General features: G+C 57.1%; 1 protein-coding gene across 1 annotated transcript in view; it reads left to right on the forward strand.

Annotated features, from left to right (window-relative positions):
* Positions 1–27,960, forward strand: part of Ccdc88c (coiled-coil domain containing 88C) — a 112,432-nt gene that overhangs the window by 25,279 nt on the left and 59,193 nt on the right. The window contains exon 4 of the mRNA XM_027931604.2: positions 20,404–20,473. Within this exon, the coding sequence (XP_027787405.2) occupies positions 20,404–20,473 (70 nt within the window). The remainder of the gene's footprint in view (positions 1–20,403; positions 20,474–27,960) is intronic.

Genomic DNA, 27,960 nt, shown 5'->3' on the forward strand with positions numbered 1-27,960 from the left:
ACCCTCCTCGAGGAGAGCCGTGGCGTGGCCGGCTTTGTGTGAACGCGGTTCAGACCCGTGACTCATCTTTCTCCAGCTGTGGTCCTTGCATTAGAGGCTTTGCCTTGCATGTGTCCTGTGGGCTGGTTACTCCACATCTTTGGGTCACAGTCCCCATTTTTAAAATGGTAATCACAACAAACTGGGCTCAGGATAAATAAGTGGTGTATTTAAAATTCTTACCAGGTGCCCGGCCCTCGGGGGGTGCCAGCAGTCTCCCGGGCAGCACTGGATCCAGAGGGTGGCCAGCCTGGCCTGTTATCATGGCCTCTGGCCTCCGTCTCCGACAGAGCTGCTGTAGTTGGCTCCAGGCCCCTGAGATGGGTCCAGACTGGCTCACACCCGTGACAGCAGAGTCCTGGGGTTGTCGGGGACTGGGCGAGTCCCCCTCCCATTTGACCAGTCACCTCCCGATCTTGTGGGCCTCATGGAGGACCTGCCATGGCGGCTGCAGAGCTGGAGCACATACGGATGGAGCCCTAGGTGACAATGTCAGTCAGCCACCAGAGCAGGGTCACAAATCAAGGCGACGGAGCAGCCGTGAGCCCTTGAGGGTGCATGCCATGAGTGCCTGCTGCGTGCGTGCGTGCAGGTTGGCAGCCCCCTTCAGCCTCTGGGTTCTGCAGGGGCTTGCTGCCTCTTTTTTTTTTTTTTTTTGGCAGTGAGTACTGGGGATGGACCGGGGCCTCTCACGTGCTAGGCGAGTGCTCTACCACGGAGCTGCACCCCCCGCACTTTTTGAGACAGGGACTTGCTAAGTTGCCCAGACTGGCCTCAGACTTGTGATCCTCATTTGCTTATTTTCTTCTCTCTCTTTCTCTCTCTCTCTTTCTCAGAGCATTTTAATTAAACATAGTTGCTGGGTTCATTTTGACGAAGTCATGCACATGTGGAATTTGATTTCGACCCTGGCTCCCTGCCCCCCTTTCCTCCTCTTTCCTTTTCTTGACAGATCTTCTTGCTTATTTATTTATTTATTTTTGATTGATACTTTTTACATATACATAAAAATGTCATTCTCTGTGCAGTATTTATATATGCATGTCATGTGATTTTGTTAAATTCATTTTATATTTCCTCCCCCCTTCTCCCTCTTGAGCATTTACTTTTTTAATTGTAGGCTCATCATAGGGGAGAGAGGGTGTGCACAGTCATCAGACCGTCTATAAAAAGTATGAGGCGGATGGCTCATGAATTAGTATCCCCATTTTATAGATGAGCAGGTGAGGCCCTGGGATATTCATTGCTTCTGGCTACACGTTAATGGGTGTCAGACTTGAAATCAAGCTCAGGCCTTTGTGGTCCCTGTCCAGTGTTTCCTCTGCACTGTGTGGCCTCTAAATCAAAAACTGCACATGGACACTTCTAGAATGTGAAGATGTGCCCCACTCAGAGCAAACAGAGCCCTCTTGGGACTACTCAGGAGGGGCCCCAGCTTCTGGCTTCACAGCTTGGTCCTGCCATGTCCACCTATGACCTCATCTCTAGGCCAGGTCTTGGAGACCTGGGGGCTGGCAAGTCCCACACACTGGCACTGTGCTAGTTCCTGCCCGTTGGCTCCCCTTTCTCTCTGAGGCTGCTGGAGGTTCCCACCTTTGTGAGGCTCTGAAGGTGGCATAGACCGTGGGCCGACACTGTGGGGTGGGGTGGAGCACAGCCGCAGGGCGTACTGTGGGACAGGAGGACTGCAGACGTGGGATCCCGAAAGGCATGGGGGGTGCCTCTGGGTGGATTACTTTTTCCACCTGGGCTTTTGATGCTCTGGGGCCCTGCAGGCCTGCGAATCTGAACCTCACATCAAAACTAGCCCAGGGAGCCGGGCTCCTGGGAGACCTCCCCAGCCTTGGGAGGGGAGGGCTGGTGGTCTGAGGGCTCACGCTGCCTCTGTGGGGAGCAGCTGCCGTGAAAGAAAGCAAGAAAGGGAGGAGCTTGTCCTCTGGAGCGGATGGGAATTGTGCTCTGATTCTGGGTGACTGGAGACTTGAGAGCCACCCCAGCCTGTGCTGGGATTTGAGGAGCAGGGCTTAGGACACCATAAGATGCAGCTGCATGTCCGTCCCTGGGCTTCTTGGGTGATCAGTGGTGCGCCAGGGGTTCTGGGCCCGCCCTGCGGCCTGGGTGTGACCAGACAGGGAAGTGAGACTCCAGACCCAGAGTCTAGCATGTGGCTTGTTAGCACCACCCTGCCCAGTGCAGTTCCCCAGGGAGTAGCTGCCAGGGCAGGAGGCCTTGGCGGGGGTAGGCGGGCCACCCCTTACTCCCTGTGCCCGTGCAAAGCCACAGCACGGTCGAGTCTCAATCTCAGCTCTTGGGGTATCTGGTTGGCCCTTGAGCCTTGGGTTTTGGTAGATGGCTCTCCCACTTTAGTCTTGCTGGATGCACTAGTCCTCTTGGAACCCAGGTGTGGTGCCCTCAGTGCCTTCCCAGGGTGCATCTCTGTGCCGTTGTGCCCAGGTGGTGCGTTCACACTGTCTGCAGGGTGTGGTGTGCCTTCATGCCCAGGCGTGGTGCTCCGCAGGCTCTCCCCTCCCGCGGCTGCAGGTCTGGACCCCGCATCAACCGTTCCTAGAGAAGTTTGCACATAGATAAACTCGTTTCTCACTGTGGGAAAAATGGCCCTCATGTCTTTCAGCTGTTGCAATGTCCTCTCCATGGGAGGGCCGGCTCTAGGTCCCCATCTCTGTCCCCAGCAGAGCTGACAATAAAATGGTTTATAATCTGCAGGAGCACTGCGTCTTTTCCCAGCTTCATTTCCCCAAGAACAGAGCCGTTCCCAGGGGTGTCTGATTTCCCGCTGGCCATTCAGCAAGCCCCACGCCATTCTTAAGAGGGGAGGAACTGGTTCTGCAAGGTAAACCGATAGCTGATAGCTGCGTGGAGTCCTCAGTCGGTACAGAACGGGCAGCTTAATAAGTTACCTTCCAGGAGGCGGGATGCCTGGTGCCCCCGCCCACCCCCAGCGCCCAAGCAGAGTGAGGGAGGAGCCTCCCCTCCCCTGGCCTTGCAGCGGAGGCTTGATCAAAGTGGGGCAGTTGGGCAGGAACAAAGCCAGCCTGCCTGGCAGTTTTCAGCCCCCTGAATTCTGGCAGGACCCCCTCCCGTTCCTGGAGTGTGGCCAGCCTTGGAGACAGCTGCTCCCTGTGCTCGGGCTGGGCAGAGCCACAGGGGAGCAGCTTCACCCGCGAGGGGCAGCTTCCCTGGCTCCATCTGCAGATGGGGAGGTGGCCCTGAGCTGGAAGGTGCTGAGAAGTGGGTGCTGGACCCCAGGCCTTGGAGCCCGGAGTCCTTCAGGAGCAATCTTATCTGGCTCCCAGAGGAGGCTGCCAGACAGGGCAGAGCAGCTCTGGCCTTGAGGGCAGCTGCTGGAGGGCAGAGTCCTGATTTCAGGGCTGAGGTCCTGAAAGGGAAGGATAGTGACCGACAAGCTCCAGGGCTGTGGTGGCCTTGGTGACTGGGACAGAGGTTGCAGCCCAGGGCTTAACAGGTGTCTGGGGCCTTGCTGCTGGTAGTTAGAGAGGCACTCTGAGATCATGCTGTGTGCCTGAGAGGAGGTAAGGAACGGGGTTTAAAACTGGCACACAAGGGCTGGGGCGTGGCTCGGTGGCAGAGCACTTGCCTGGCACTCGCAAGGCCTGTGGTCCCATCCCCAGCACTACGTAGAACACATACCGCTTGACCTGGCCCCACATGCCTGTCATCTCAGTGGCTCAGGAGGCTGAGGCAGGAGGATCACAATTTGAAAGCCAGCCTCAGCAACTTAGTGAGGTCCTAAGCAACTTAGCAAGACCCTGTCTCAAAATAAAAAGGGCTGGGGATGTGGCTCAGTGGTTAAGTGTTCCTGGGTTCAATAGCTGGTACTAAAAGTAAATACATAAGAAGACAATAAATCAACTTAAGAGAAAACATACTAAACACACAAAAAACTGATGCGTGGACTATGTATGGAGAGTGTGATTCCTGCCCCCGCCCCCAAATACTGGGGATTGAACCATCAAGCTATACCCCAGCCCTAGCCCTTTTTATTTTTTTATTTTGAGGTGGGGGAGTCTCACAGGCCCTGCCAGGTCTTGAATTTGCCCTCCTCCTGCTTCAGCCTCCCGAGTGGCTGGGGTTTCAGGTGTGCACCACCACACCTGGCCTGGGGGCCGTGATGGAGTTTGTGCCTACTGTCTAGGAAGGCTGTGATCTCCTTGAGCTTGCTAAAGGAGGCCAGATGGTCCCGGGGTCACGAGCAGCTCTCCACGCGTCAGGTGTGAGTTTACCCCGACCCTGAGGGCCGTGCTTTCCCTCTCACTGGGTGCTCTGTCCTTGCCCACCATGGACCTGGCCCGGCCCTGGCCCCAAGGAGGGACTCAGAGGCACACCAACATCCTCCTCACTCTTGAGGCGCCTGGAAGACAGAGAAACAGGGGGCCTTCATTTGAAGAACCCAGCAGAGTCTGCTGCTCCCTGACAAAGGTGGCCAGCTGGAGCCCCGGTCATCTGGGCAGGCTCTTGGGTCGTTCCCACCTTTTTTTTGTCGTCGTCATTCTGGGGATTGAACTCGGGGGTGCTTAACCACTGAGCCACATCCCCAGTCCCTTTTTTTTTAAAAAAATCTTTATTTAACTTATTTATTTTTGTATGTGGTGCTGAGGAATGAACCCAGTGCCTCATGCATACCAGGCAAGTGCTCAACCACTGAGCTATAGCCCCAGCCCCCCAGTCCCTTTTTTATGTTTTATTTTGAGACAGGGTCTCACTAAGTCCTTAGGGCCTCCCTGAGTTGCTGAGTTTGGTCTCATACTTGCAGTCCTCCTGCCTCAGCCTCCCGGGTTGCTGGGGTTACAGGCGTGTGCCCTCGTGCCCAGCTGTGCTCCTACTTTCTGCATGCTCTTCTGCTGCATGCTGTGCTGTGGGGTGCACCATATTTACAGGGTCCTTAGAGCCCACTATCCAGGGAGTGGCAGGTAGGTTTAATCCTGGGTGTGACTGGGTTCTGAGGCTTTGAGCTTGTTCCGTGGGGAAGAGGGCTTGATCCCTTAGTGAGGGATCAAGGAGGCGGGATGCCCTGGTGCCCCCGCCCACCCCCAGCGCCCAAGCAGAGTGAGGGAGGAGACAGGGGAAGGGGCATTAGAGTTCTGTGCACAGCATGTTACCTCCCGTTTTACAGATGAAAAACTGAGGTCTGGAGAAATCGTACCTCATCTCTGTTTAATGGTAGGTCTGGAACTAGAACCTGAGGCTGCTGAATCTCAACCCAGTGCTCTTTCTGCTGCCCTGGCATTGAGAAACCCATTCTAGCAAGAAAGCAGACCAAGTGCCCAACAGTTAGGGCAAAATTTCAGACTGACCCTGGAGAAACAGGCTGCTGAGAAACTGCACCACAGGGGGAGTGAGGGAGGAGGCCAGAGGGGCTCAGACTGCAGAGAGCAGGTCTTGCAGGAGAGTCCTGTTTAGGTAGAGGACAGCTCTGACGTCCTCTCCAGGTATTCCTGCAGCCAGTCTGGCCACCTGGGGAGAAGGTGTAAAAAGCCACAGGCTCACCTCCCTGAGGTGCAAGGCTTTGAAGCATTTTCCTTCACTAGTGCAAGAATGTCCAACCTCGTGGGCCCTGTCCACTCCTCCCACTTCTGGGCTGGCCTCCAGACACACGCAGAGACCTTCATTTTATGAAGCATGTAATTTCGGTCACATAAGAAAATGCCAATGTTCTCGGGAGATTGATTCTGGTGGAGGAGTGCATGGCACCGAGTTCCAGTTTGCTTTGAAATTCTTTATTTTACAGCAAAGGGAAAAATCCTGAACTCAAAAGATCCTTCCAGTTTGCTGGCTGCTTGGTCAGACCTGCTGTGGCTCTGCTCTGGTTGTTGGTGACATGGAGTTTGTGCCCCTCAGTTTTTTTTTGTTGTTGTTTTGTTTTGTTTTTGTACCAGAGATTGAACCTCAGGGTGCTCAACTACTGAGCCACGTTCCCAGCCCTTTGTATTTTTTATTTTGAGATGGGGTCTCTCTAGGTTACTTAGGACCTCACTAAGTTGCTGAAGCTGGCCTCAAAGTTACGATCTTCCTACTTCAGCCTCCTGAGTTGCTGGGATTAGGGGCGTGCACCACTGCACCTGACTTTGTGCCTGCCTTTGGAACATGTGAGATGGGTCTGGTGGGCCATAGTCCCCCTTCACATCAGGCCAGGGGTCAAGGGGCTGTACCTTTAACTCTGCCCACTCAGGTGCTTCTTTGGAGCTACAGGGTGGGTGCAGGTGGGACTTGGCCCAGGCCTGAGAGGCAGCTCTCCAGGTTGAGCTGAGAGTGTGGATCCCAGGACTCACTGCTTCCCACCCCGGCTCATAGTTCTGCTCTCGGGCAAGGGAGTCCGTTTGGTGCTTGCACAAGTTGCTTAACTTTTTCCACTAGCAATATTCCTGCACCCTCCCGTGGGATTGGTGGCCACATGGTCAGCCCTCCAGCCTCAGTCCTCCTGGCTTGGTGGTTGGTGGGTGTGATCACAGAAGGGAGAAGACAGATCTGTGTCTGGAGACCCTGGAGCAGGCACATCACAGCCTTCAGGAGACACACTTTCACCTCCGGAATTCTGTGGATCCCTCCTGGGCTCCGAGGCTGGCCTCCACACACGCAGGCCTTCATTCTAGGAAGCACATAGGGCAGACAGCTCTGAAGCTCGTAATTGGAGTTGTCAAAGAAAACTCCAGTGTTCTTTGGAGGTGGAATGACACAGCACTATAATGTGCTTTAATATTGTTATAGCCCAGGGCAGCTCTTGCTCATTGTTGAATTGGAGAGGTGGACACTGGGGCTAATCGTGTGGTTTTCTCTCCCTGGATTTGCATTGGCTGTTTTTCACAGGGAGAGTGTGAAGCGTGTGGAGTTCTCTGAAACCTCTTGGGCACGCGTGTAAATTTTCCAGCCACTTCCCCCCGGGGCGAGCGCCACGGCTGGGTCTGCCGTCCTGGGTCTTGCCCGCCTCCCTTGGGCAAAGACCGCGGGGCTCTAGGTAACTGGAGTTTCCTGAAAAGTCGCTGCCCATCTCGCCACCCGAGATGGCTGGAATCCCATCGTTAAAAGCTCACAGAGGTTATTTTTACCCTTGTGGAAATAGTAATGTGTTTTGTTTTTATTGGATAAACATTTACTGAGCATCTCTGTATGAAGACCAAACAGGAGAAAAGGAGTGCAGTGAGTGTGGCCCTGACTGTCCCAGCATCCCTCACTGGGGGCTGGGTGCCAGGACCCCAGGGAAGGGTCCCCGTAGGCTCCCCTAATACAGCATAGGGATGCTTTCTCACAGGGAAGTCTCACCAGCAGTCACACGTCCTGTGGGTGAAGCTGCCCCAGCCCTCAGCCACAGCTGAAGCATTCTGATCCTGTTCTCAGGGGAGACCCCTCTCCCAGTGACTGGGCTTTGGAGGGCTGGAAGGCCAGGTTTTCCACTTGGCCTCCGCAGATCCACTGGGTGGGGACTGAGTGGGGTGCTCTGTGGGAGGCCCACTGGTGAGGCTGGCAAAGGCCTGCTTCAGGAGGCCGTGCTGTCAGCTGCTGGGGAGCTGCTGGGGCCATCAGAACAGGTGCTCCCCTGGAGTCTGATCCCTGGGAGCCTCTTTTCTGTGTGCTTAGGCAGCCTCCTGCCCGTGAGGCTTGCTTTGAGGAGGCGGTGACTGAGGCACCAGCGGTGGGGTGGGAAACACTGGCCATGTGAGACTGGTCTGGTCTCGCACACCAGGGCCCAGTCCCCAGCTGCCCTGGGGTCACTGCTGGTCCTACGGGCTGGTCTGTGGGCACTTGCTTTCCGCCCCTTGACCCTGAACTCAACCCATGGAGGTGTCCACCTTGACGTAACCTTCTGACTGGCTGTGACCTCCTCCGGGCAGAGTTGCTGCCTCTGGCAAGAGCTGCTGGGACTCTGGGAGGCGTGGGTGGCAGGAGCGCTGGGTCGTGACGGGCTCCTGCACACACGGTGAGGCGGTCATGGTGGGCCTGTTTGCCACCTCAGAAGGGGATATTAACACGGGGGTGGGAAGGACCAAATCCCTGGGGTCTCCAGTGTGTGCAGGTGATCCCAGCTGTTTCTGGTGGGAGTGCCAGTCGGTGTGGTCACTGTGGAATAGTAGTTCAAGACCTGAAGTTCAGCCTCCCCTACCCTGCACCCGGCATGGTGCACTCCTGGTGTGTGCCCAAGAGAGACTTGCTGGGCGTTGGGAGACACGCACAAGTGTCCACTGTCCTCCTGTGCACAATAACAAAAGCCTGGACAGGGCCCGATGCCCGTCGGCGGGGGACAGATGAACACGCTGAGACGTGATCGCACAATGGGACATTATCCAGCTGTCCAAACAGATTAACTGCAGCTGCACGCAGTGCATGCAAGGGTGGGCTCGAGGTGGAGCAGGGGGCCGGACGGTACGGGCAGCCCCAGGTGGACAGCGGCTGAGTGAGGGCGCACGCCGCACGGGAGTAGGGACTGCGCCCTTGCAGTTGGGGTCAGCATGTCTTGGGTGGGAGGAGGCGTGGGGTGGTTTTACATTCCAAAAAGTGGCTGAAAGAAGGTGGGCCCTGTGTGCACCAGATGAGTGTCACGAGCCCAGTACCGTTGTGCCCAGTAGTTACCCGTTCTGTACGAGTCAAGCCCAGCAGGCCAGTGCCCACGTTAGTCTGGCTGCTGGGGTGGGGCGGGGTCTGTTTCCACAGCTGCTTTCCCCTGCTCTGCACCGTCACCGCCTGTGCCCCTGCTCCAGTCTCCCTGCTCCACCTGCCTGCTAGTGTTGTGACCTGTGGCCATGCGAGGTCTAAGTGTGGTGTGCTTCACCTGAGAAGCCTCCCTAGAGGAGGTGGCACCTCCCTCTCCCCCTCCTCCTTCCCCCTCCTCCTCCCCCCTCTCCTCCTCACAGTGCTGTACAGGGGTCAAGGCTCCAGCCTCCACAGAAGGCCACCCAGTACCCGGGTCTGGGGGACTCTCTCAGCAGCTTTGGTTTGACTTCTCATAAACTCAGATCTGGTGGAAGTTGCTGGTGTTCAGCTCTTTGTTGCTCACAGCTGGACACGATGCTCGGTGGAGGTGCTCGGTGGAGGTGCTTGGAGACCCCCGCAGTGGTTCTTAGTGCTGCTGGGTCTGTGAGGACCTTACCGAGAACCCTGGGGACTTCAAAAAGTCAACAGAGGCCGGGCCTGTTGGTGCACACCTGTAACCCCAGGGACTTGGAAGGCTGAAGCAAGACAATTGCAAGTTCCAGGCCAGGCTCAGCGATTTAGGAAGACACGATCTCAAAATAAAAAAGGGCAGGGATGTGGCTCAGTGGCCAAGTGCCCCAGGGTTCAGTCCTCAGAACCAAAAAACAAAGTCATCAACTCCGAGTTGTGGTTTCCAGACTCTTTGGGACCTTCTGTGTTTAGCAGGAGATCTGGACTCCCAGGTCGTTCCACTCACCCTTGGTGACCCCGCATGTCACTCACCCTCTGACTCCATTTGCCCCCCTGTTCAGTCACTCAGCAGCTGTGCCTGCTGCCTCTAGAGTTGGGCAGCCTGTGTTGTCACCATTTGTGTGCCCTGGCACTCGATCATATGGACTGTCACCTTCAGAGCTGTCTGCAGAGGGGTACCCATGTCCTGGGGCCACCCCGGGTCTGGCATTGCTGCCCAGGAGTGGCCTGCAGGCTCCCGCTCTCCCCACCCTGTTAACCTGCCCGTGCCAGCCCACTGGCCATTGTCCCCTCCCCAGAGAAGGCCACAGTTAGAGGTGGGTGAGCTGTGGCTCGGGCAGCCCCTTCCTCGTGGCTTCAGTCCCTCTTCATTCTCCCTCCTCTCAGAGACCAGTGCACGCCAGGTGAGGGGTGGCCCTGGCCAGGTGGGTGTGGAGCTGATGCCCAGGGCAGTCCTGTACGAGGCCTGGGGTCCGGCCTCGCCTCTGGGGCCTGGGTGACTGGGCAGCTGTGGTCACTTTGGAATGCTAACCCCAGGGGATTGGCAGCAGGCGCCTCTGCAGTGTGGCTGTTGGACAGAAAGTCCTTTCCCACCTTGGCAGGCCTTGGGGCGTCTGGGTGGCCAGCTGGGGACCGAGCCAGCTCTGCAGCTCACCCTGCTGTGGCCAGCTGTGACTCCCCCTCTGCCTCTTGAGCCGAGGTGGGTTCGGGAAGACAGCTGTGGCCTCCGCACTCCATCTCTGTGGTGCAGAGCGGCTCCCCGAAGCCCCCCAGAAGGCTCTGCGCTGCTGGTGAGGTTGGTGAATCCATCGGAGTCCCGGGAAGTGGGGCCTCTGTCGTCACCAGACCTTCCTGCCTGTAACCACTTCCATTCAGCTGGTGGTTGGTGGGCATCTGCGTGGGCCAGCAGCTGACCCTGAAGTTCCCGACAACCTGCAGTGCTGGGTGTGCTGTGCTGGCACCCAGGCAGGGTGAGGAAGGGGCTTGAAGGCTCAGCAACCGGGAGGCAGCTGGTGTACCCGGGAAGTGGAGGCTTGGGTAGGGCCAGACATTGGCAGGGACCCCTGTAGGGCAGAGAGAATTGCATCAGACGGGGGTGGCCAGAGGACAGGCTGGACCACAGCTGGCCCCTCTGCTCACCCCCAGCCTGCAGCAGCCCTGATGTTGATAACATCTGTTGAGATTTTCACTTCCTGCTGAAATATTACTCATGAAACTTGTCATTTCTTAACCTTCCTCTTCCCCGGTGTCCTGAGCTGCCCTCCTTCGGTTTCCTGCTAGGGAATAGATTCCTGGTGAGGGAGCAGTTCCCTGGTCTCCCGCAAGCTCCGGTTGCTGCGCGAAGCTGCTGGTTGGCAAGGTGTGCCTGCTTGGTGGCCCCTCTTTTGGAGGGGCGAGCAGGGTTGGCCCGGGTCAGTCTGCTTGCTGACCTGCTGTGGAGAACCAGCAGCCCCCCCTGTTCCCACAGAGCCTCTCCTGCTCCCCCGCCTTCTCCACTCACCCACCCGGGGCTACACCTGTGCTGCCGCAGCACAGTCTCCCGCTGAGCCCAGAGCGGCCCCCACGGCCCCACAGTTCCCAATGCAGGTCTCCACCAGCCGCGAAGGCGGGAGCCACCCTGGGCAGTTGTGTGTTTCCTGTTTCTCTCGAGGCTGGAGGCAAAGGAGGCCGTGGAGAGAGCTCTGTTCCTGGCCCTCGGGAGTGGAGCTCCTCATGCACATGTGCCTGTGGCCTGTGCTGGGCCTCACTTCTGGGGCAGTGGCCCTGCCTTTGCCCCCAGCAGAGCTGCTCTGGGCTGACGCAGGTACGGTGTTGCCCCCAACAGGTCGAGATCAGCGCTCAGCCAAACTACAAGTCCAGGACAGGCGTTGGGTTTTGCCGGCACCTGCTGGGCCCTGATTAGGTCCAGGCACAGTGCTTGGCTGCCTGTGGAGTAGGTGTGGTGTCTGGCAGGGGCAGAAGCTGAGGCCCAGCAGCGCCAGGTTGGTGGTGGAGCTGGCACGGTGGATCGCAGGGCTGCCTCTGTTTGGATAAGCACAGATGGGCACTCCCAGTGCAGAGGCTCTGTGCATATCTGGTTCTCATTGTCACATTGGACTGCAGTGGGGAGTGTCAAACCAGCCCTGTGCTGGGAGATACAATGTGGGGGTGACTTTTGCTTCTTGCAGAATTTCCAGTCCCCACTCCCAGTCCAGTTCAGATACTTGCACATCTACCTTCAGGGCACCTTCTCCATGTTCTTTCCCACCTCAGCTTGAGGGGGCCCTCCTTTTTGGAGTCTGTATTAGCCCATTTTCTTTTATTGTAACATAATACCTGACGTGGGTTCTTTATAAAGAAAAAAGAGGTTTGTTTAGCTCACAGTTTTGGAGACTGAGAGCCCAAGATCAGGTGACCTCTTCAGACTTCTTGGTGGATGGTGTCACAGTGACAGGAGTACATCCTCCTAAACAAGATGGCATGAGGAATTCAGAGGCCAGGCTCACTATATCAACCCACTCTCTTTTCTGAGGTGATGTCCCCCAGTATCCTAGTCACCTCTTACCCCCCCACCCCCCCCCCCGTCATGCAGGTTCTATCACGCTTCCAGCCATGACCCTGGAGGGATACATCCATACTCCAGCTGTCCCTTGTGCTTCAGGGCCCCAGCTTAGACACCTCCCATCGGCTCCTGCAGGACCGTCCCCGAGCGGGGAGGCTCTGCGTCAGGGCCAGTGCAGGCGCACACTCGGGCTGTCCTCCCCGCTGCCTGCAGCCTTCGTCATTATCTTCTGCATTCACAGTCCCCAAACAAGCACACCCAAGGCACCGGCAAGAACCCAGGGGCCGCGGTGGCCTGGATGAAGTCATGGCCGCAGCCTGCTGGGGGGCTCTGCTGACTCAGGGGCGGTGCCCTTTGTCCAGTGGTGCTCACAGGGAGGCCTGTTTGGGCTGGGGCCTGGGGTGGTGGACTGGTGGCCTTTCCTGTCCCCATAGGCCACGGCAGGCTGGTGGCTGCCAGGCGCTCTCTGCCACTTCTGCTCTGCCGTGCGCCCTGGGAGTAAGGACCTGATGGCAGCAGCTCGGGCAGTGGGTGGGGTGGCAGCGTGTGGGGTGGCAGTGTGTGGGGCTCCAGCCCTGCCCAGGCGGTGCCCAGGGACATGGGGGGAGGCACTGCACTGCCCTGCAGAATCGTCCCCTCTGGAGCTTGCTGCTGCTGCGCCCAGGGAAGCCCCCGCCTCCTGGCTGGGTGGCTCGCCCGTCCCACCCACCCTGCAAGCTGCAGCGCCCCTGGCCATGCCCCCTCTGCCCACCCCTGCCTCCCACCAGCAAACCCTGGGCTTTTCCAAGAAGCTCAGAGGAAGGCGCCCACCAGCCAGAGCGCTCGCTGGGCCACGGGCTGCCCCTCTGCCCAGCACTCGTGCTGTCCTCCTAGCTGGGAGGGGAGCTTGGGTGGGTGCAGACCCTTGAAGCACAGACCCTCCCCCTTCCCGTGGCCAGGCCTCCGGGTCCTCCTTCCCCTCCCCCAAGGCCACTCCTGGCAATGCCCTGGTGTGGGTGCTGCTGAGTGGTCAGGCTCTGGGTGTGGTACAGGGAGCCCTGGGGCAGAGTCCAAGGACACCTGGCTTCAGACCGCGTTCTGCTCCAGGCCTGGCCTCCTGGCCCTGCAGGTATCCACAGGCATCCTCCCCAGGCCCTGATGTTGGCCGGGCTCTGCGCGCAGCGTCCACGCTTGGATGGCCTCCGTTGCTTGGAACTCACTGTGGTTGCCAGTGACTCCACTGCAGGTCGGTCAGCTGTTGGTGACCAGGTGGGCATTGCTTGTCGGTGGCTCTGGAAGCTCTGTTCTCAGGCAGAAGTTACTTCCCGAGGACAGAGCTCTGGGCTGCGCCAGTCCCTCCACCATCTTTGGTCTTGGGGCTCAGAACCCAGACTGCTGGCATCACACAGCCCTAAAGGGAAGGGAACAGGTGCTCCTGGGGTACCTGAAGTGTCCCCAAGCTCGTCCCTGTTGGGATTCCCTGGGTTCTTCCTGGACGCGGAGCCTGCCTGCGTGTCAGAGCCGGCAGCCGTTGGGTTCATGACACGGAAGACATGCTCTGTCCTCTTGCCTGGCGCATCTCCCCTTCCCAGCCCTTCCCTCCACCCTCTGAAGGAGCCCAAGGCCCCTGGAGACTGTGGAGTCCTAATCCTGTTAACAGACAAGGGATGGCTCAGAGAGGGACGGACTTGCCCCTGGTCACACAGCAAGTTAAAGGTGGAGGCAGGAGTCAGTGGCTTCACCCTCATCAATGGTGGTGGGTTTCCAGGGGCCCCTGCCCCCAGCCCCCACAGTCCTGTTCCTCCTCCGTCAGTCCAGAGGACATACTTATCTTACTTTCTGTGAACAGCGAATGGGCTTGTGTTTTTTTCTGTGCACAGCTGCGAGGACAGGCATGGGCCGAGTTCCGGGGAGGGTTGCTGGTGGGGTTGTCACCTCAGGCAGGCCTTAAAATCGCTGGGTACTATAGGCAGCGTGGCCTAATGAGGGGAGCCAGTGCTTTGCAGATGGAGCTGGTTTCGGGCCCTGGGGACCCCGGGTTAATTGAAAGGAGGTGGGACAGATGGATTGAGTCTGTCGGTGGCTTCACGGGGAGCTGTCAGTACAGAAGCCCGCTTCTTACGCTCTCCTCTACTTGCTGGCTTTGCCAGGGTGGCCCGCCCCAGCCAGAGGGGCTCGGTGGAGCCCGAGTAAGCTCGCCCTGGGGACCCGGCTCTGAGCAGAGTGGGAGAAACCATTGCTTAAATCCTCACTTACTTTCCTCCCAGCAGCTAAGTTGGAAAATGGTGCTCCTGGCCGTGAGGTTTCCAAAAAAGCGGCTGTGGCCCTTGGTTTGAGTCCCCTTTCCCTCGGAAGGGGTGGCTGGGCTGAGGTGGGCCGTCGAGTGACATGGGTCAGTACTGAAGATGCGTGGCAGGTGTCACCCACACAGGGTGCCCGGGTTTGGGCCATGGGGAGACGGCATGCAGACCCCGTTCCCCTCAGTCTGCATCCTGCTGTGAGACCTGGGGACCCACATGTGCTTTGGGTCCTTCGGGTGGGAAGTGTTGGTGATACTTGCCCCTGGCCACCATGTGGGAATGTTGGGGGAGGAAAGGAGACAGGACCTCTCTCTGGTGGCTGTTAGTGGTTGGGGGGCGGGGTGAGGTTGGTTGGCCCCAGTGCCATTTGCAGGTGGTTTTGGCTGAAGCCCATTTAGGGCACCCTCTCGGCCAAATCAAGGTGACAGGTTTTGTGAGGTGGGTCACAGTGTGTGTAGAGCGTGTGTGGAACTGTCTTGGCTTAGGGCTGTCTGTGGGCCCCCATCGGTCTCACCTGCCTGCACCTAGCTGGCCCTGTGCGGCTTCCGGGGTAGGTGTCCTGCGGGGCCCTGAGCACTGCCCCTTTCCTGGAGCCCCTGGACACATTTGCATACAGGTGGGGCCTTCCTGGGGGGAGTCCTTCTGTAGTCTGGGCTTAGAAATTCACCTTGTTCCACTGAGTTTGCTCAAATGATTGCATTTGGTCCTTTGGGTGCTGGGGGGAGCTGGGGGTGCTGGGACCCAGTGCTCTACCTCTGAGCTGCCTCTCCAGCCTCGTGTTTGGGGCTTTGCAATCAGAAAGCGTGGTGTATTTAGATCAGCCTTAAAATTCCCTTTCAAATATTTCTTTTAATTTGTATTCAATATTCCACTTACACAAGTGATGGGAAATTATAAACAGATTCTAAACTAACTCCTTTCCCCTCCCACTTTGAAGGGTTTTTAACTTGTGCTCGCAGCTCCAAGCTGTGCATCTTGAGGAATATGGTGTCAGACTTTGCCAGGTTTCGGGGCAGAGGAACCAAGTGAGCAGAGAACCACCAGCTCCGCTGCAGGGCAAAGCAGCTGCTCTTCAGGACTCGATCCTCTGTCACTGTGGCGGAGAGGAGACACCTCCCACACAGGCGGCTTTTAAAAAAACGTTCTCAGTACAAAACTTGAGGAATATTTTCCAATCTATTTTTCCAACTGTCACTATTAGCAGCTTTTTGCTGGCTGAGTGGGGGTCTGACTGACAGGCCAAATGTGGGTGCTCCATGCAGATGAAGCCGTGGCAGCCTGGCGGGAGGGTCCCATGTGACTATGAGCACTGGGTGCTGCATGGAGGAGGTGACATTTCAGCCACAGGTCGAGGACAAGTGGGGTCTAACTGGGGGACCAGGTGGCGGGACGGGTGAGGAAGAGCACCCTGGTGGGTGGCACACACGCAGGCTTGACCTGCTCTTACGCTCGGCAGACAGGACACTTGCTGGTGCTGTCCTTCGCCTCAGGAAGTCTGTGGCTGCTGTCCCTGTGCTGTGGCTCACCCCCGCCCTGCCCCTGCCCTACCCAGTGCCCTCGGCTCTCAGGAGGCGCCAAGTGTGTGTTCTTTGAGTACTGGCACCCACACGGAGGCCCGGGGGCACGCTGGCCCTCACACAGACTGGCTTCACCCCTCCTCTGCTTTTCAGTCTCCACCCAGAGAGCGTGGGCAGGTCAGCAGCGGCCTTCCTTGGGTCTGGTTTGTTTTTTGTCCTGGAGATTGAACCCAGGGGTGCTTAGCCACACCCCAGCCCTTTTCATTTTTATTTTGAGACTGGGTCTTGCTAAGTTGCTGAGGCTGGCCTTGAACTTGGGCACCTCCTGCCTCAGCCTGGGATTACAGGCTTGTGCCACCTCGCTTAGCCTCCTTAGGGCTTTTTGTTGTGGTTGGTTGGTTGTTTTGGTACAGGGAATTGAACTCGGGGGGGGGGGGGGGGGGGCTCGACCACTGAGCCACATCCCCAGCCCTATTTTGTATCTTATTTAGAGACAGGGTCTCCCTGAGGTGCTTAGCGCCTCGCTGTTGCTGAGGCTGGCTTTGAATTTGCGATTCTCTTGCCTCAGCCTCCCCAGCCGCTGGATTGCAGTGCCCACCGTGCCCACTGTGCCGGCCTCCTTAGGCTTTTATTTCCGCAGGTGGAAGCTCATTCCACTGCTTGGACCATCCCCGTCTCCGTGGCAACCTTCACGTCACTGCTCCTCCTGGAGCCTCTGCCAGGGGTGTGTCTTGACTTTCCTGGGGTTCCCCTCTCTTTGGCCTCTGCATTTGACAGCTCCCACTCCCTCCCCCACCCTCAGAGGCTCCTTCCAAGGACCTCCACATTTGTCCTCGGGCAGCATTGATCCTGCCCTCCTGACACATGATCGAGCAGTGACGTCGTGCATTTTCATTTGGGGGAGAAAAAGATTTTTTCTCGTTTTTCATGGAGTCATTGTTCTTGATCCAGCTGTCCCCAGGTTTTCAGTGGAAACCAAAGCTGACCTCCCCTTGCCACGCACGTGGCTCGGTCAGGGCCGTGTGTTTGTCCCGGCTGTGGGAAGGATGGCCCTCTGTCTGAGTGGGTTGGGGACAGTCGGCCTGGCTGGGGATAGGGCTTTCCTCAAAGCCCCTACTAGCTCAGGTAGTAGGGTGGACCTCCTGGGACCTCAAGTCTGTGTCTCTAAGGGGCAGGGGCCACTGTCTCTGGGACACTCCTGGCCAGCATCTGTCCCTCCCCGTGTGTTTCCTGGTGGGGCTGCTGTTTGCTTTATTGTGGGGATTTTAAAATGGCCGTGCATTTCGTCTGTCACGGTGGGTGCTTGTGAGTTGTCCTAGAGGGAGGGGCGATAACCGTCTGGTCTTCTACTGGGTCTCTTCCTAGCTCAGAGCTCCTGGTAAGTAGCTGCCACAGTTCTAGCTGCAGTTCTCTGAGGGCAGCTGTGCCACCAGGTTAGGTTATTTTAATTTAAGGTGATGTGACCCTGTTGCAGTCTTTAGGAGGTGCCAGGGAAGCTTGGCGGGGACCTGATTGCTCTGGTAAAGAACACCCTGTCATTTTGGTCTGTGTCCCTTGGGGTTTCTGCTCCACCGAACACGCAGTCAGCAGCGTTCCTACACCGTGTGCCCTCTGCTTGCTCTGTGCTTCTGCTCTCAGACTCTGTTCTGCAGTGACCCTGAGAGCCACCGCTGCAGGCCTTGAGGTCACACAGCACTGCCTCACCTCCCCCACTGAAGGTCGGGGTCAGGGAGCCGATTCTGAGGGGGAGGGCAGCTTCCTGGGCTCCTCGACCCTGAGTGCAGACACAGATGCTGCCCCTGGGTCCCGCCACCAGCTGGGGTGACAGAAGCTTCCCGGGAGGGTCCTGGCCTCTCCTTGGCCGTGGCTGATTGAGAAGATCAATGTTTGGGGTTTGTGGCTGAGTGGTGTCTTCTATTAGGAAGTACTTTCCAGCCCTGTGTGGCCTGGGCCTTGAGCTGCCCCTGCAGGATCCAGACAGACAGACACACACACACACACACTTTCTTATTTGGTCTCTGGGAGGGGTATTTGCAGCAGTTAACTGCCAGTGGGTCACCCCAGGATGCAGCTGGTCCCCACTTATTTATGAAAAGGAAACTCTGGAGTTTCCCCAGCATCTTGTGTGGGGATCTGAAGGCCCACCCACTTGAGGGGGACCAGGGAAGGGGCACGAGATCCACCCTTGATTGTGATCTTTGCACCCCACCCCAACTGCTTGCTCTGTAGGGGGGATCTCTGGGAGGCTTGAGCTGCACGGTGGCCTGTCCCTGGTCTGTCTGTGGTGTTTCAAGGTGGCACGAGCAGGGCCAGTTGGCAGATCTTGAGGGGCTGTCCAGAGCATACCACTGGGCCACTCTCCAGCATCGCAGGGCCTGCCCCTCGCACCCGGCTGGGGTGGGACCAGGTGCCCCAGCAGACCCATGTCGCCTGCGCCTCCACAGTGGCCCTCTGTTCCCAGTGCCAGCAGGGAGGGTCCCCTCGTCAGCACCCTGCTCACGTCCCTGCTAGACTGAGGCCTGGTCTGTCACCCGGAGGCCCTTCCACTGCAGGTTTTCTAGGGAAAACAAAGGTGTGAGGGGACTCGTGGGCCACCAGTCCCCATCACTGGTGCTGGGTGGTCTCTAGCTACCTGTGGCTGTGTCAGGGCCTCAAGATGTGGCTGGTGTGTCTGAGGAAGTGGCTGTATCATGTTAGTTAATTTCAAGTTAAAGCAGATTCTCAATTCAGTTAGAGGAAAATGATGACGGGTTTGGACCAGTTCAGCTCAGGAATAGCAGTCTTTTTTCCACTGTAAGTTTCATGAAATTTGCATGCAATTCAGTGTTTCTAGTGTAGATTTAGCATTCAAATTGAGTGTGCTGTAAGTGTAAAACACACCCGAATTATAAAAGTTAAAAAAAAAAAAAAAAGCCCACACTGAATTTCAAATACAGCATGAAAAAAACATGGGCTATTTCAACAGTGCATTTTATATTATGTGTTGAGATGATTATATTTTAGATAATGGGCTTAATTCGAGTATATTCTTAGAATAATTCTGCCTGTTTACTTTTTAAAAGGTGGCTACTAGAAAATTTGAAATTAATGTCTCAAGTTACACACCTGGCCTGAGTCTGCTTTTCTGGAATCTGATGGATTGTCTTTTAGGGAAACTAGTTCAGGGTTTGGAGGCATTTTTGGCCATAGGGTCAGGTCTTGGGAGGCCCATGTTTTTTTAATTTGTAATTTTATTTTATTTTTAAGAGTGAAAGGAGTAGGATTTATCAAGTGTAAAGAATAGAATCAGAGGTCTCGCAGGGACAGGGGGGACCTCTGACAGGGGTTGCCCCTCCCCAGGGTGTTTTGAAAGACACAAAATTTTAAAAATAGTTTTTTTTTTCCCCTTTTTCAATTTATTTATTTTTGCGGTACTAGGGATCAAAAAACCTTTCCTTAATTGCAAAATGTGTTTCTTATGGGGAAAATTAGAAAGTATGGATTAAATGAAATTAAATGGAAAGTGAATACAGAGGTTTCCTACCAATACTTTCTGTCAGTATTTTGCTTAGATTATCATTAGCATAAAAGTACCACTTTCTTAAGATCTTTAAGATTAGTTCAGAAACAAAACAAAAGCAGACATGGGTCTGCTGGGGCACCTGGTCCCACCCCAGCCGGGTGCGAGGGGCAGGCCCTGCCGTGCTGGAGAGTGGCCCACGTAGTCTCATTTATCAACTTGTGTACCGGGATGGAGGATCGAGGGATCCCAAGACTTGGATGGTGGCGGCAGGACAGCAGCCAGGAATTGGAAAGGGAGGGCAGATGGTGGGCGAAGGTGACCTTGGTTCTCTCCCAAGGTGGCCCGAGCCCTGGAAATAGCCCTTTATCTTGTGTAAAAAACTGGGTTCTTTCCTCTGATTTGTGAAAAGTTGGACGTACAGGCAGGGAATGAGCCCGCCTGGCCTGAGAAATGCCGTGGGAGGTGCGGGCGGGGCTGGTCTAGAGTGGAGCTCGTGAAAGACCCCCGGGAGACGGCATGGCGGAGGGACTGTCCTGGCCTTTCTTCCCAGGCCCTTGGTGTGAGGACCAGGAGCAGCTTCTGTCCCCCCTGCCACCTCTATTCAGAGTAGCCCTGATGGCTTCCTGTCCCAGGATGTAGCCTCTGTCAGCGGGAGACGTCTGCTCCCCTAGGACTTGGGCCATAAACAGCGCAATGCCTGGATCCTTAATCCTGAGGTTGAGGAGCCTGGGGACTTCATGATTCCTGATCTCTCTGGGGAGCATCTCTAATTCCTATTCTCTATTCTGTTTTAATCGCATAAGATACAATAAAAATAATTAGGGATATCTTTAAAAACAAGCCCAGCCCTAGCGTGTCTTCCCTCTTTCCCACAGTCTCTCTACATGCAGACGTCATTTTTTACTTGATAATGATCACGGCAGAAGTATGATCACACTTTGATCTTTTTACGTACGTTTTTGTCTTAACTAGCCCTTCCTGCTGTGTGGTGTCTTCGCAGTCACCCTTGGTGGCTGCGCACTCACCCGGCGACTCCATCAAATGTGATTTACGTGATCGCTCTTTATTTTTGCTTCTGTTCTTAACGGTGCCTTTCTCCCTTTGTCTCTGTAGGAAGTTCTCCAGCAGCTGATCGTAATGAATTTGCCCAATGTTTTGATGATTGGCAAAGACCCGCTGTCTGGTGAGTGAAAGTGCCCCTCACCCCCTGGAGTGCCCGGGCAGTGCCATTGGCTTTGGACAGCTGTTGGCCACTGAGCCCTGGCTGTGGGCTTGGAGCCAGCACAGTGGAATCACATGACTGTTTTGGTGAGATTTTAAAGAGTGGGTTTACTGCCCCGAGGCCTGAAGCCAAGAGCGTATTTCTTCCTTCAGAGTGAATCCTTCCTGGCTCCTTGGCTGTGCGTGCTGAGGCTCAGGAGGCCATTGCTGTGTGCCACCTGAGAGGATGGGTCTGGATCTTGGGGTCTGAGTCATGAGCAGGGTCCCGGGGTCTCTTGGCCTTGAGCAGAATCAGATTCCCCGTGCTGAGTGCAGGACGTGGCCGATGGATAAGGATCAAGGATCCAGGTGTTACTCTGGACTGTGGCACCAGATCTGGGAGAGGCTGCACCTTGGGGTGCTGGGGGCAGCACCTTAGGCGAGTATCTTTCTCAGTGTGGATGTCTGTCCTGCGCTGGGTCCTGTGGGGCTCTGCTCTTGCTGCTCCAAGGCAGCGCTCCCCAGGGCGCGTGGTCATTCGTCTGTCTTGTGTCCCCTTCTGGACTTGGAGCACCCAGTGGGCAAAGGTTCTAAGTCCTCCTGCCTCTGATGCTCGATGTCAGTTTGAAAGACCAGGTGAGGTGTCCTCCTGCCATCTTCCAGAACGTGAGAGCTTACTTCACACCTGTCAGGTAGCTCCTGGGTGACTAGAGGAGGTGACAGATCCCCTCCCTTCACATTGTTTGCTGTCCTCTGGCTCACAGGCCCCCGGGGTGCCTTACTCCTGGGTGGTGTTCTAGTGGAGACCTTGTGGGTGTTTGGAACCCCCGCTGGGGCCTCCTGGGTGAGTGAGGTACAGGAAGGCAGGAAAGCCCCCATCTGTAGAATAGCAGGAGGCCAGGGATCCCAGATGGTAGAGGACAGAGCCCCCATTGCTGGTCTCTCCTTCCCCAGCCTCACTGGAGTCTGACTGTCCTTTCTCCCATCTGTGACAGAAATTAAGTTGCCTTGTACACCAAGTGCCCAGCCAAGACCATGAATCAGAGGTGCAGCTGTCCCTGGGAGCCACGTCCCTGAGGGTGCAGCCCCAGCCACCTCCTTGTGCATGGGGGTGGGGCACTCTCTGGGCCCCAGCCAGCCATGTGTCACCTTTACTGTGTGAGCCAAAGGAAGAGGTGTCCTTAGCTGCCTCCTGGCCTCACATTGTCTATCACAGTGGCCCGGGAGTCTGCCCAGGCTACCTGGGGCTCCTGGCAGGGCCAGGAGTTACAACAGGGGGCTTCGGTTCTCCTCGCCCCTCCTCGGCCCTGGCTCTGCTTTCTGCCTTTATTTTACCCCTCCTTATCCCCCAGGAAATAAAGGTGGAAGACGTCAAATCAGCACCCCAGCCGCATCCCAGGGCTCTAGGGACAGTGGGGACCCTGGTGAATTCAGGGAAGGGGGTCTGCTTTGCCAGGAAGGCCTGCGCTGCCTTCCGGGGGTTCATTTGTGGGCTTGGTGGCGCCTGGCGAGGCTGGTGGCGGTTGGAGCTCAGGTCTGCTCCGGAGGCCGTGGAGGAGCAGGAGAGAAGGACGCTGGCCTCTGAGCCAACGTGAGCTGCATGTGGGAACCGCATGTGTCACCTGGATGAGGCTGAGCCACCTGCTGATGGATGGGGGATTTATTTAGGGACAGAAGCTCTAAGGGCTTCTGACCCGACCTTGGTCGCTGAGCTCATGGGCAGCTGGTCCGGTGCCAGGAGCTGAGCTCCTCGATTGACCTCGTCCGTGGCCGTCTCAAGTGTTGGCTGCTCTGGGGCCCGTGGCAACACGCACCTGTTAGACCTATAAAAATGCAGAGGTAGGTCGGGCTTGCAATTCCAGCAGCTCAGGAGGCTGAGGCAGGAGCATCGTGGGTTCAAAGCCACCCTCAGCAAGGGTGAAGCTAAGCAACTCAGTGAGCCCCCGTCTCTAAATAAAATACGAGATAGGACTGGGGATGTGGCTCAGTGGTCGAGTGCCCCTGAGTTCAATCCCCAGCACCCGCGCCCGCAAAAAAATGGCAGAGGGGGTTGGTCCAGCCTGGTGTGAAATGCATCCTCCTTGCCCCAGCTTGTCACTTGTGTAGCTTTCTGGTCTTCCTGCTGATCACCGCCCTCCCTATCCAGAGGCCCTCCCTCTCTCTTCCCGCCTCCACCAGGCACCCCCCACACCAGAGGTGGAGAGACTGAGTGCAGCGAGCTTGGGTCCCCGCCTCAGGAGTGGCCCTGAATGATATCTCCAGAAGAGTGGATGCTGATTTTTTTTTTTTTATTTCACAGGTTTATTGAGATATAATTTGCTGACCATAAAATTCATCCATTTTAAATGTGCAGTTTAGTGATATTATTTCCTAAGAGTACAGAGTTGTGCAACCCTCAACCCAGGCGAGTTTCAGGACTTTACAAGAAAGCTGATTTTAACCAACGTCCGTGAGTCAGATGTCCCTGGGACCTAGCAGGGTGTATGATCAATTCACGTGGCTCTAAGAGGTTGGGCCCAGCTGGGAGGGAGATGAGGCGGGAGCCCTGGGAAGTTAAGGAGCGAAGCAGCACCCCTGCCCCCACCCCAGCTCAGGCGTGGGCAGGACTGACAGGCAGACAGTGGCCCCAGCAGGCGGCCTTGGAGGGCAGAGGCGGCCTCGCCATGCACAGTGCATGGATGGGTGGGTTTGACAAGCGTCCCAGTGGCTCTGAGAGCAGAGGAGGGTGGCAGGGACACCTACCAGCAGAAGATGCAAACAGATGCCAGAGGCAGAGGTCTATTTATAGAACAGTGTTTTCAGTTTCACATTTTAAAAATAGAGGTGTGAAGTATTTTGTGTTTCTTTGGTTTCTTTTCTTTCTTCTTTGTGTGGGTGCCTGGAGCAAGGGGGTGCTGCTCCTCCCCTGGGTCTCCGCCAGCCCTGGCTTGTGCTACTGGGAAGAGGCTGAGGCTGCGCTACCCTGAGGCCACACTGCCCTGAGGCTGCACTGCTGGCCGTGCACTGTCTTCTGTTTGGGGAAAACGTATCACAATAGAATCAGGTCCCAGATTTCAGCAGAGGGTCTCATCACCCGACACCCCTCCACTGTGAGGCCAAGCACTCGTCCCTCTTCCTCTGACCTCAAACAGGAGGTGTCACAGCTCATGGGGGTTTTTCTGTAACGCCGGCTTTGCTCCCACACCTGTCAGAGGGGAACCTCTTTCTCAATGACTCCACCGGGCAGCGTGGGCAACGCGAGGACGTCATCGCAGGACCTCAGCTTGCTTTTGGATCCCTCAGCCTCTCCCTCCTCCGCAGTTTTCTGTGCCTTGTCTCTGTCCTCTTGGATTGTGTTTGGTTTGCAGCTGTCTCCCCATGCGTCCTGGTCCCTGGGGATCCGCCTGTCAGGTGTCTTATGACTGTGGACCCTGCTTCTTGGAGCGTGGCCTGGAGTCTGGCAGAACCCCTTGGGGACCACCCTTAGCTTTGATATGATGACACTTTGCAGACAAGTCTTCTCTGGGGGCCGGGTGGTGTACCCGCTTCCCGGGACTCTCATTGGCCACATCTTCCGAGTCTCTTGTCCAGGGCCTTGCCTTCAGCCACATGCCTTGGCACTGCCCTTAGGACATGCCCGGAGGCTGAGCCTGCCCTGCCCCTCTGCTGCTCATCCTTCTGGCCACCACCCCGCCACCCCTGGCTGCTCACGAGGGTAGCCTCTGCCGCGCCTGTGGTCTGCTCTGGCATGGCCACCCAGCACCAGGGCCCTGCTCCCTCTGCCCGCTACACTTGTCCTGAGGCGCCACAGGAGTAGCTCTGGAAGGCCCTCTGCCCAGCGCCCACACTGCCCCCCCCACCCCGTGCTCACAGCCTGCCGCACCTGCCCACAGTGTCGTGAGTGCCGTGTTGGGCATTGCCCCTGGAGGTGGGGCCTCTCCTGAGAGTCTCTGGGACTCTGGGCCGTGGAGAGAGCGCTGAGCCCCGCCCGGTGCGGGGTCTGCAGCTCCCCGCCCGCTCCCCCGCAGGCTGGCGCCCCTGCAGGTCTTTGCCCCACGCTCACGGAGAAAGTCCATGTGTCAGTGGTCAGAGGGAGACGCAGTGCCCGCCTAGCTGTGTGTCCCTCTAGGCCACAGCTGGCCCACAGAGGGCTGTCCCACCTCGCCAGCTGCACGTCCACTGAACGTGTTTCCGCGGCTCGTGGTGAGCGTGGTCGGTGGGAAGTCGGGAAGGTCAAGAAGTGCCTCATCTGTGCAGCCAGGCAGGGGTCGGAACCCCTCAGCTCCGCCTCGCCGCACCTTTCCCAGCAGCCAGGTCTGTCCCTGTGCCACACACGCCAAGGGGCTAGGCTTGTGTGTCGGGAAGCCGGGTGCCAGCAGGTCGGTGTCTGTGGTGGACCCCAGAAGAGCCGCGCTGGAGGAGAGCGTCTCCCCTCCAAGGTCCGCGTCCAGCCGGGTGCAGCGCTGGTCCAGGTTCGTCAGCTGCTCCTCTCACCTCATGTCTCGAGCCCAAGGGAAAGAGAACCGGAAACCAGCCCAGAGAGGGGAGGAGCTTGTCCAGGGCACGCAGCACAGAGGCCCCGTAGGTCAGCGCAGGCTTGTCACCCTAAGTTTACTCCAGATCACAGCGTTAGAGGGTCCAGTCCCGATCGGTCGCTCCTGAAGCTTTAGGCCTCCGAGTGCGTGGTGGAGCACAACTTCTCACCTGGGGTGGGGAAGGGACCCCGTCTCGCAGTCCCTTTGTGCCCCGCCCCAAGACCTCCACTAGGCCTGTCTCAACAGCACCCCTCTGGGGACTAAGCCTTGAACACGGGCTTTTGGGGACATGCCAGCAGTGAGGAGAGGTGGCTGAGGTGGCAGGGAAGATGTGCCAGCATCTCGTGGGGACAGCAGGCCCAGGGTAGGGAGGAGGGCTGCCCAAGCGTGGGCTTTGAAGCGAGCCGAGCTCCCGAGGCCCCAGGAGTTTCCCACTTGGCCATGCCAGTCTGCACCCGCTCTCTGTCCTTGAAGTGCCTCCCGGATCCCATGGAAACGCCCCTCCCAGCTGCAGTGGAGGGTGCTGGCGGCCCTCACACAGCCGCTGGCCTCCCGGGCAACCGAGGGCAGGGCTCAGGCTCTGGCCGCCCCGGGGACACCCTCTTGCTGCTCACATTGCCCTTTTGAAAACCAGAGGGTCTTCTGGATCCCCTGCCCCCTCCTGGGCATCGCCTCCCAGGGCCCAGGTGGCCCTAGGTCTCAGGCCCGGGTCTGCCCTGGGGCTGGATGAGCAGCTCTCCTCTTCCCTAGCCTGCTGGTTATGTTTTACTTCGGGTCTCCAGGCCTCTACTCTCTAATCTTGCTTATTTATTTTTCAGGTATTTTTGTATTTGCAAAAAACTTAGTTCCTTTGAGGAGGGAAGAAATAAGTGTTTTTTTTTTGTTTGTTTTATCAAAAGTAATCTTGCAGGCATTTTGATCCTTCTAATATTTCCTGTTTGGTCCTTCGGAGAGCAGGTTCACAAAAGCCCCTGGACTCGACTTGGGACCGTCAGCTCCAGTCCTGCTTCTGGCTTCCATGCTTCGCCCGGGGTCAGGAGTGAGGTTCTGGGTCCACCTGCTGTGCCAGGCTGGCCGGGCCCTGGAGCCGGAGGCCAGCGCTGTGCTTCCATGGCGAGTGCGGGGCCGGCTCTCGTGAGCAGAGGCAAGCACACAGCACGCTGGAGGCCAGCCCTCTGACCAGCCCTGGGTCTGCCTGGATACCAGACTTTGTTTAGTAAACTTCCCAGCCGTGGCCTGCGCCCAGAGGAGCTCTCCCTGGCTGCAGTGACCGCACCATGGCTTCCAGCAGGTCGGCCGTCTGCGGCCATGGCCGTTCGAGGAGGAGGAGGAGGAGGGAAGAGACGGTGTTTGCCAAAGGTCTTTGTGTTCACCCGCAGGGTTTGGGCTTGGAGGTTTTTGCCTGGTGCTGGGAGGGACCCTTGCTCTGAGGTCTCCTGCCGCCCTACACCTCACCTCCTCCCAGGGCGAACTCTCGGCCTCACGCTTGGTCTGCGGCTGATGCTTCTGTTCCCTCCTTTTCAGTTCAGTGCCAGGAGGCGCGTCTGCTCTCCACTACTGCAGCCCTGCAGGCCGGTGGGCAGGGGAGTCGGTTTCGTAGTGATGTAGCTTAGATTCTCTACCTAAGCGGGGGGCAGCTGTTTTCTGTCATGGTGGAGGTACTGAGGGAACTGTAGGGGTGGGACAGACTTGACATGGGTGACAGACACTGGGATGGGGTCACCGGTCAGGGTGCACAGGGGAGACCCCAGCACCGTGTCACACGGACTGGTGGCTCCACACCTGTTAAAGTCCACGGTAGATGCACGTTTGTTGAATGACTGAAGGGACAAGTGGGGGCGCCTGGTTACATTGCTGCCTGGCTAAAGCCACCTGCGCAACATTCTGGGCATGAGAACGATGGCTGAGGGTTTCTCAGGTTTCTCCTGCCCCAGATGGGCACAGAGGATGGAGGGTCCCTGTGCCCCATGTGAGAAACTTTGTCCCTGGCAGTTGCCGTGGGAGGTGACCCTGTTGAGATAGTAAACCTCCCTGTGGGGTTGTGCCCAGGAGGACCTGCAGAGCTGCACCTTGGTGAGTCCTGGACATGCTGCACTTTGGGAGGAAATGGAGTCATATTCAGACTAAATCACCGGGACAGCCCCAGAGCCGTGCTGAGGAAATGACTGGTTTTTAAATAGAAAACCAGGGGAACCGGAGTTGGGGTCCACCTGAGGGTGCAGTCTGGGGAGAGCGGGATGCACGCTTATAAGAAGCACGTCTGCATCTGAATCTGCCTCCCAACAAGAGGAGACTGAGCCTCTTCTTTTTTGACCTCCCAGGTGCTCGAGGTCAGGCAGCAAAAATGTTGGTGAAATACCTGCACATTTTGGGTGGGGGGATGGCAGGGAAGTGGGGTTGGTGGCAGAGCTGAGCTAAGTCTAGTTCTGTGCCTCAGTCTTGGAGTCTGACTCTTCTTGTGGCTGAGATGGAGATGATAACACTCTCCTTTCGGGGTGGCTCTGGGAATAACATCTGCAGGAGCAGGGCCCACAGGAGGGCAGCTTGCCTTGGCGGGGCCGAGGCGCTGTGGTTGTCGAGGGCCGTGTTAGCAATCTCGGACGCCACTTCACGGCCGTTCTCTGACCCCTCAGCAAGGCAGAGCTTGCCTTCCTTCACCTAAATCCCTGGCTTCATCCCTCAGGCATCAGTTATAGATGACAGCATTTATTTTCAGTTTCCAGAAACCAGGAAGTGTGTCCCGAACAATTAAATGGCTCCATCTAGGAGAACCAAAGAGGAGAGCCAGAAGGGACCCTAGAGATCATACACTGTCACGGAGGGAAGGTTTTGTGTCGTGTGCTGACGTCTGCTGATTGGCAGCTGAGGCGAGTCCCATGCTGAGTGGTGGGGCTGACCACCCACGGCTGCCACGGCTCAGCATCAGGAGGTCCAGCTGCTCAGTTCCTACCTGATT

Source organism: Marmota flaviventris, chromosome 2 (assembly GCF_047511675.1).
Source record: "Marmota flaviventris isolate mMarFla1 chromosome 2, mMarFla1.hap1, whole genome shotgun sequence".
NCBI classification, from domain to species: Eukaryota; Metazoa; Chordata; class Mammalia; order Rodentia; family Sciuridae; genus Marmota; species Marmota flaviventris.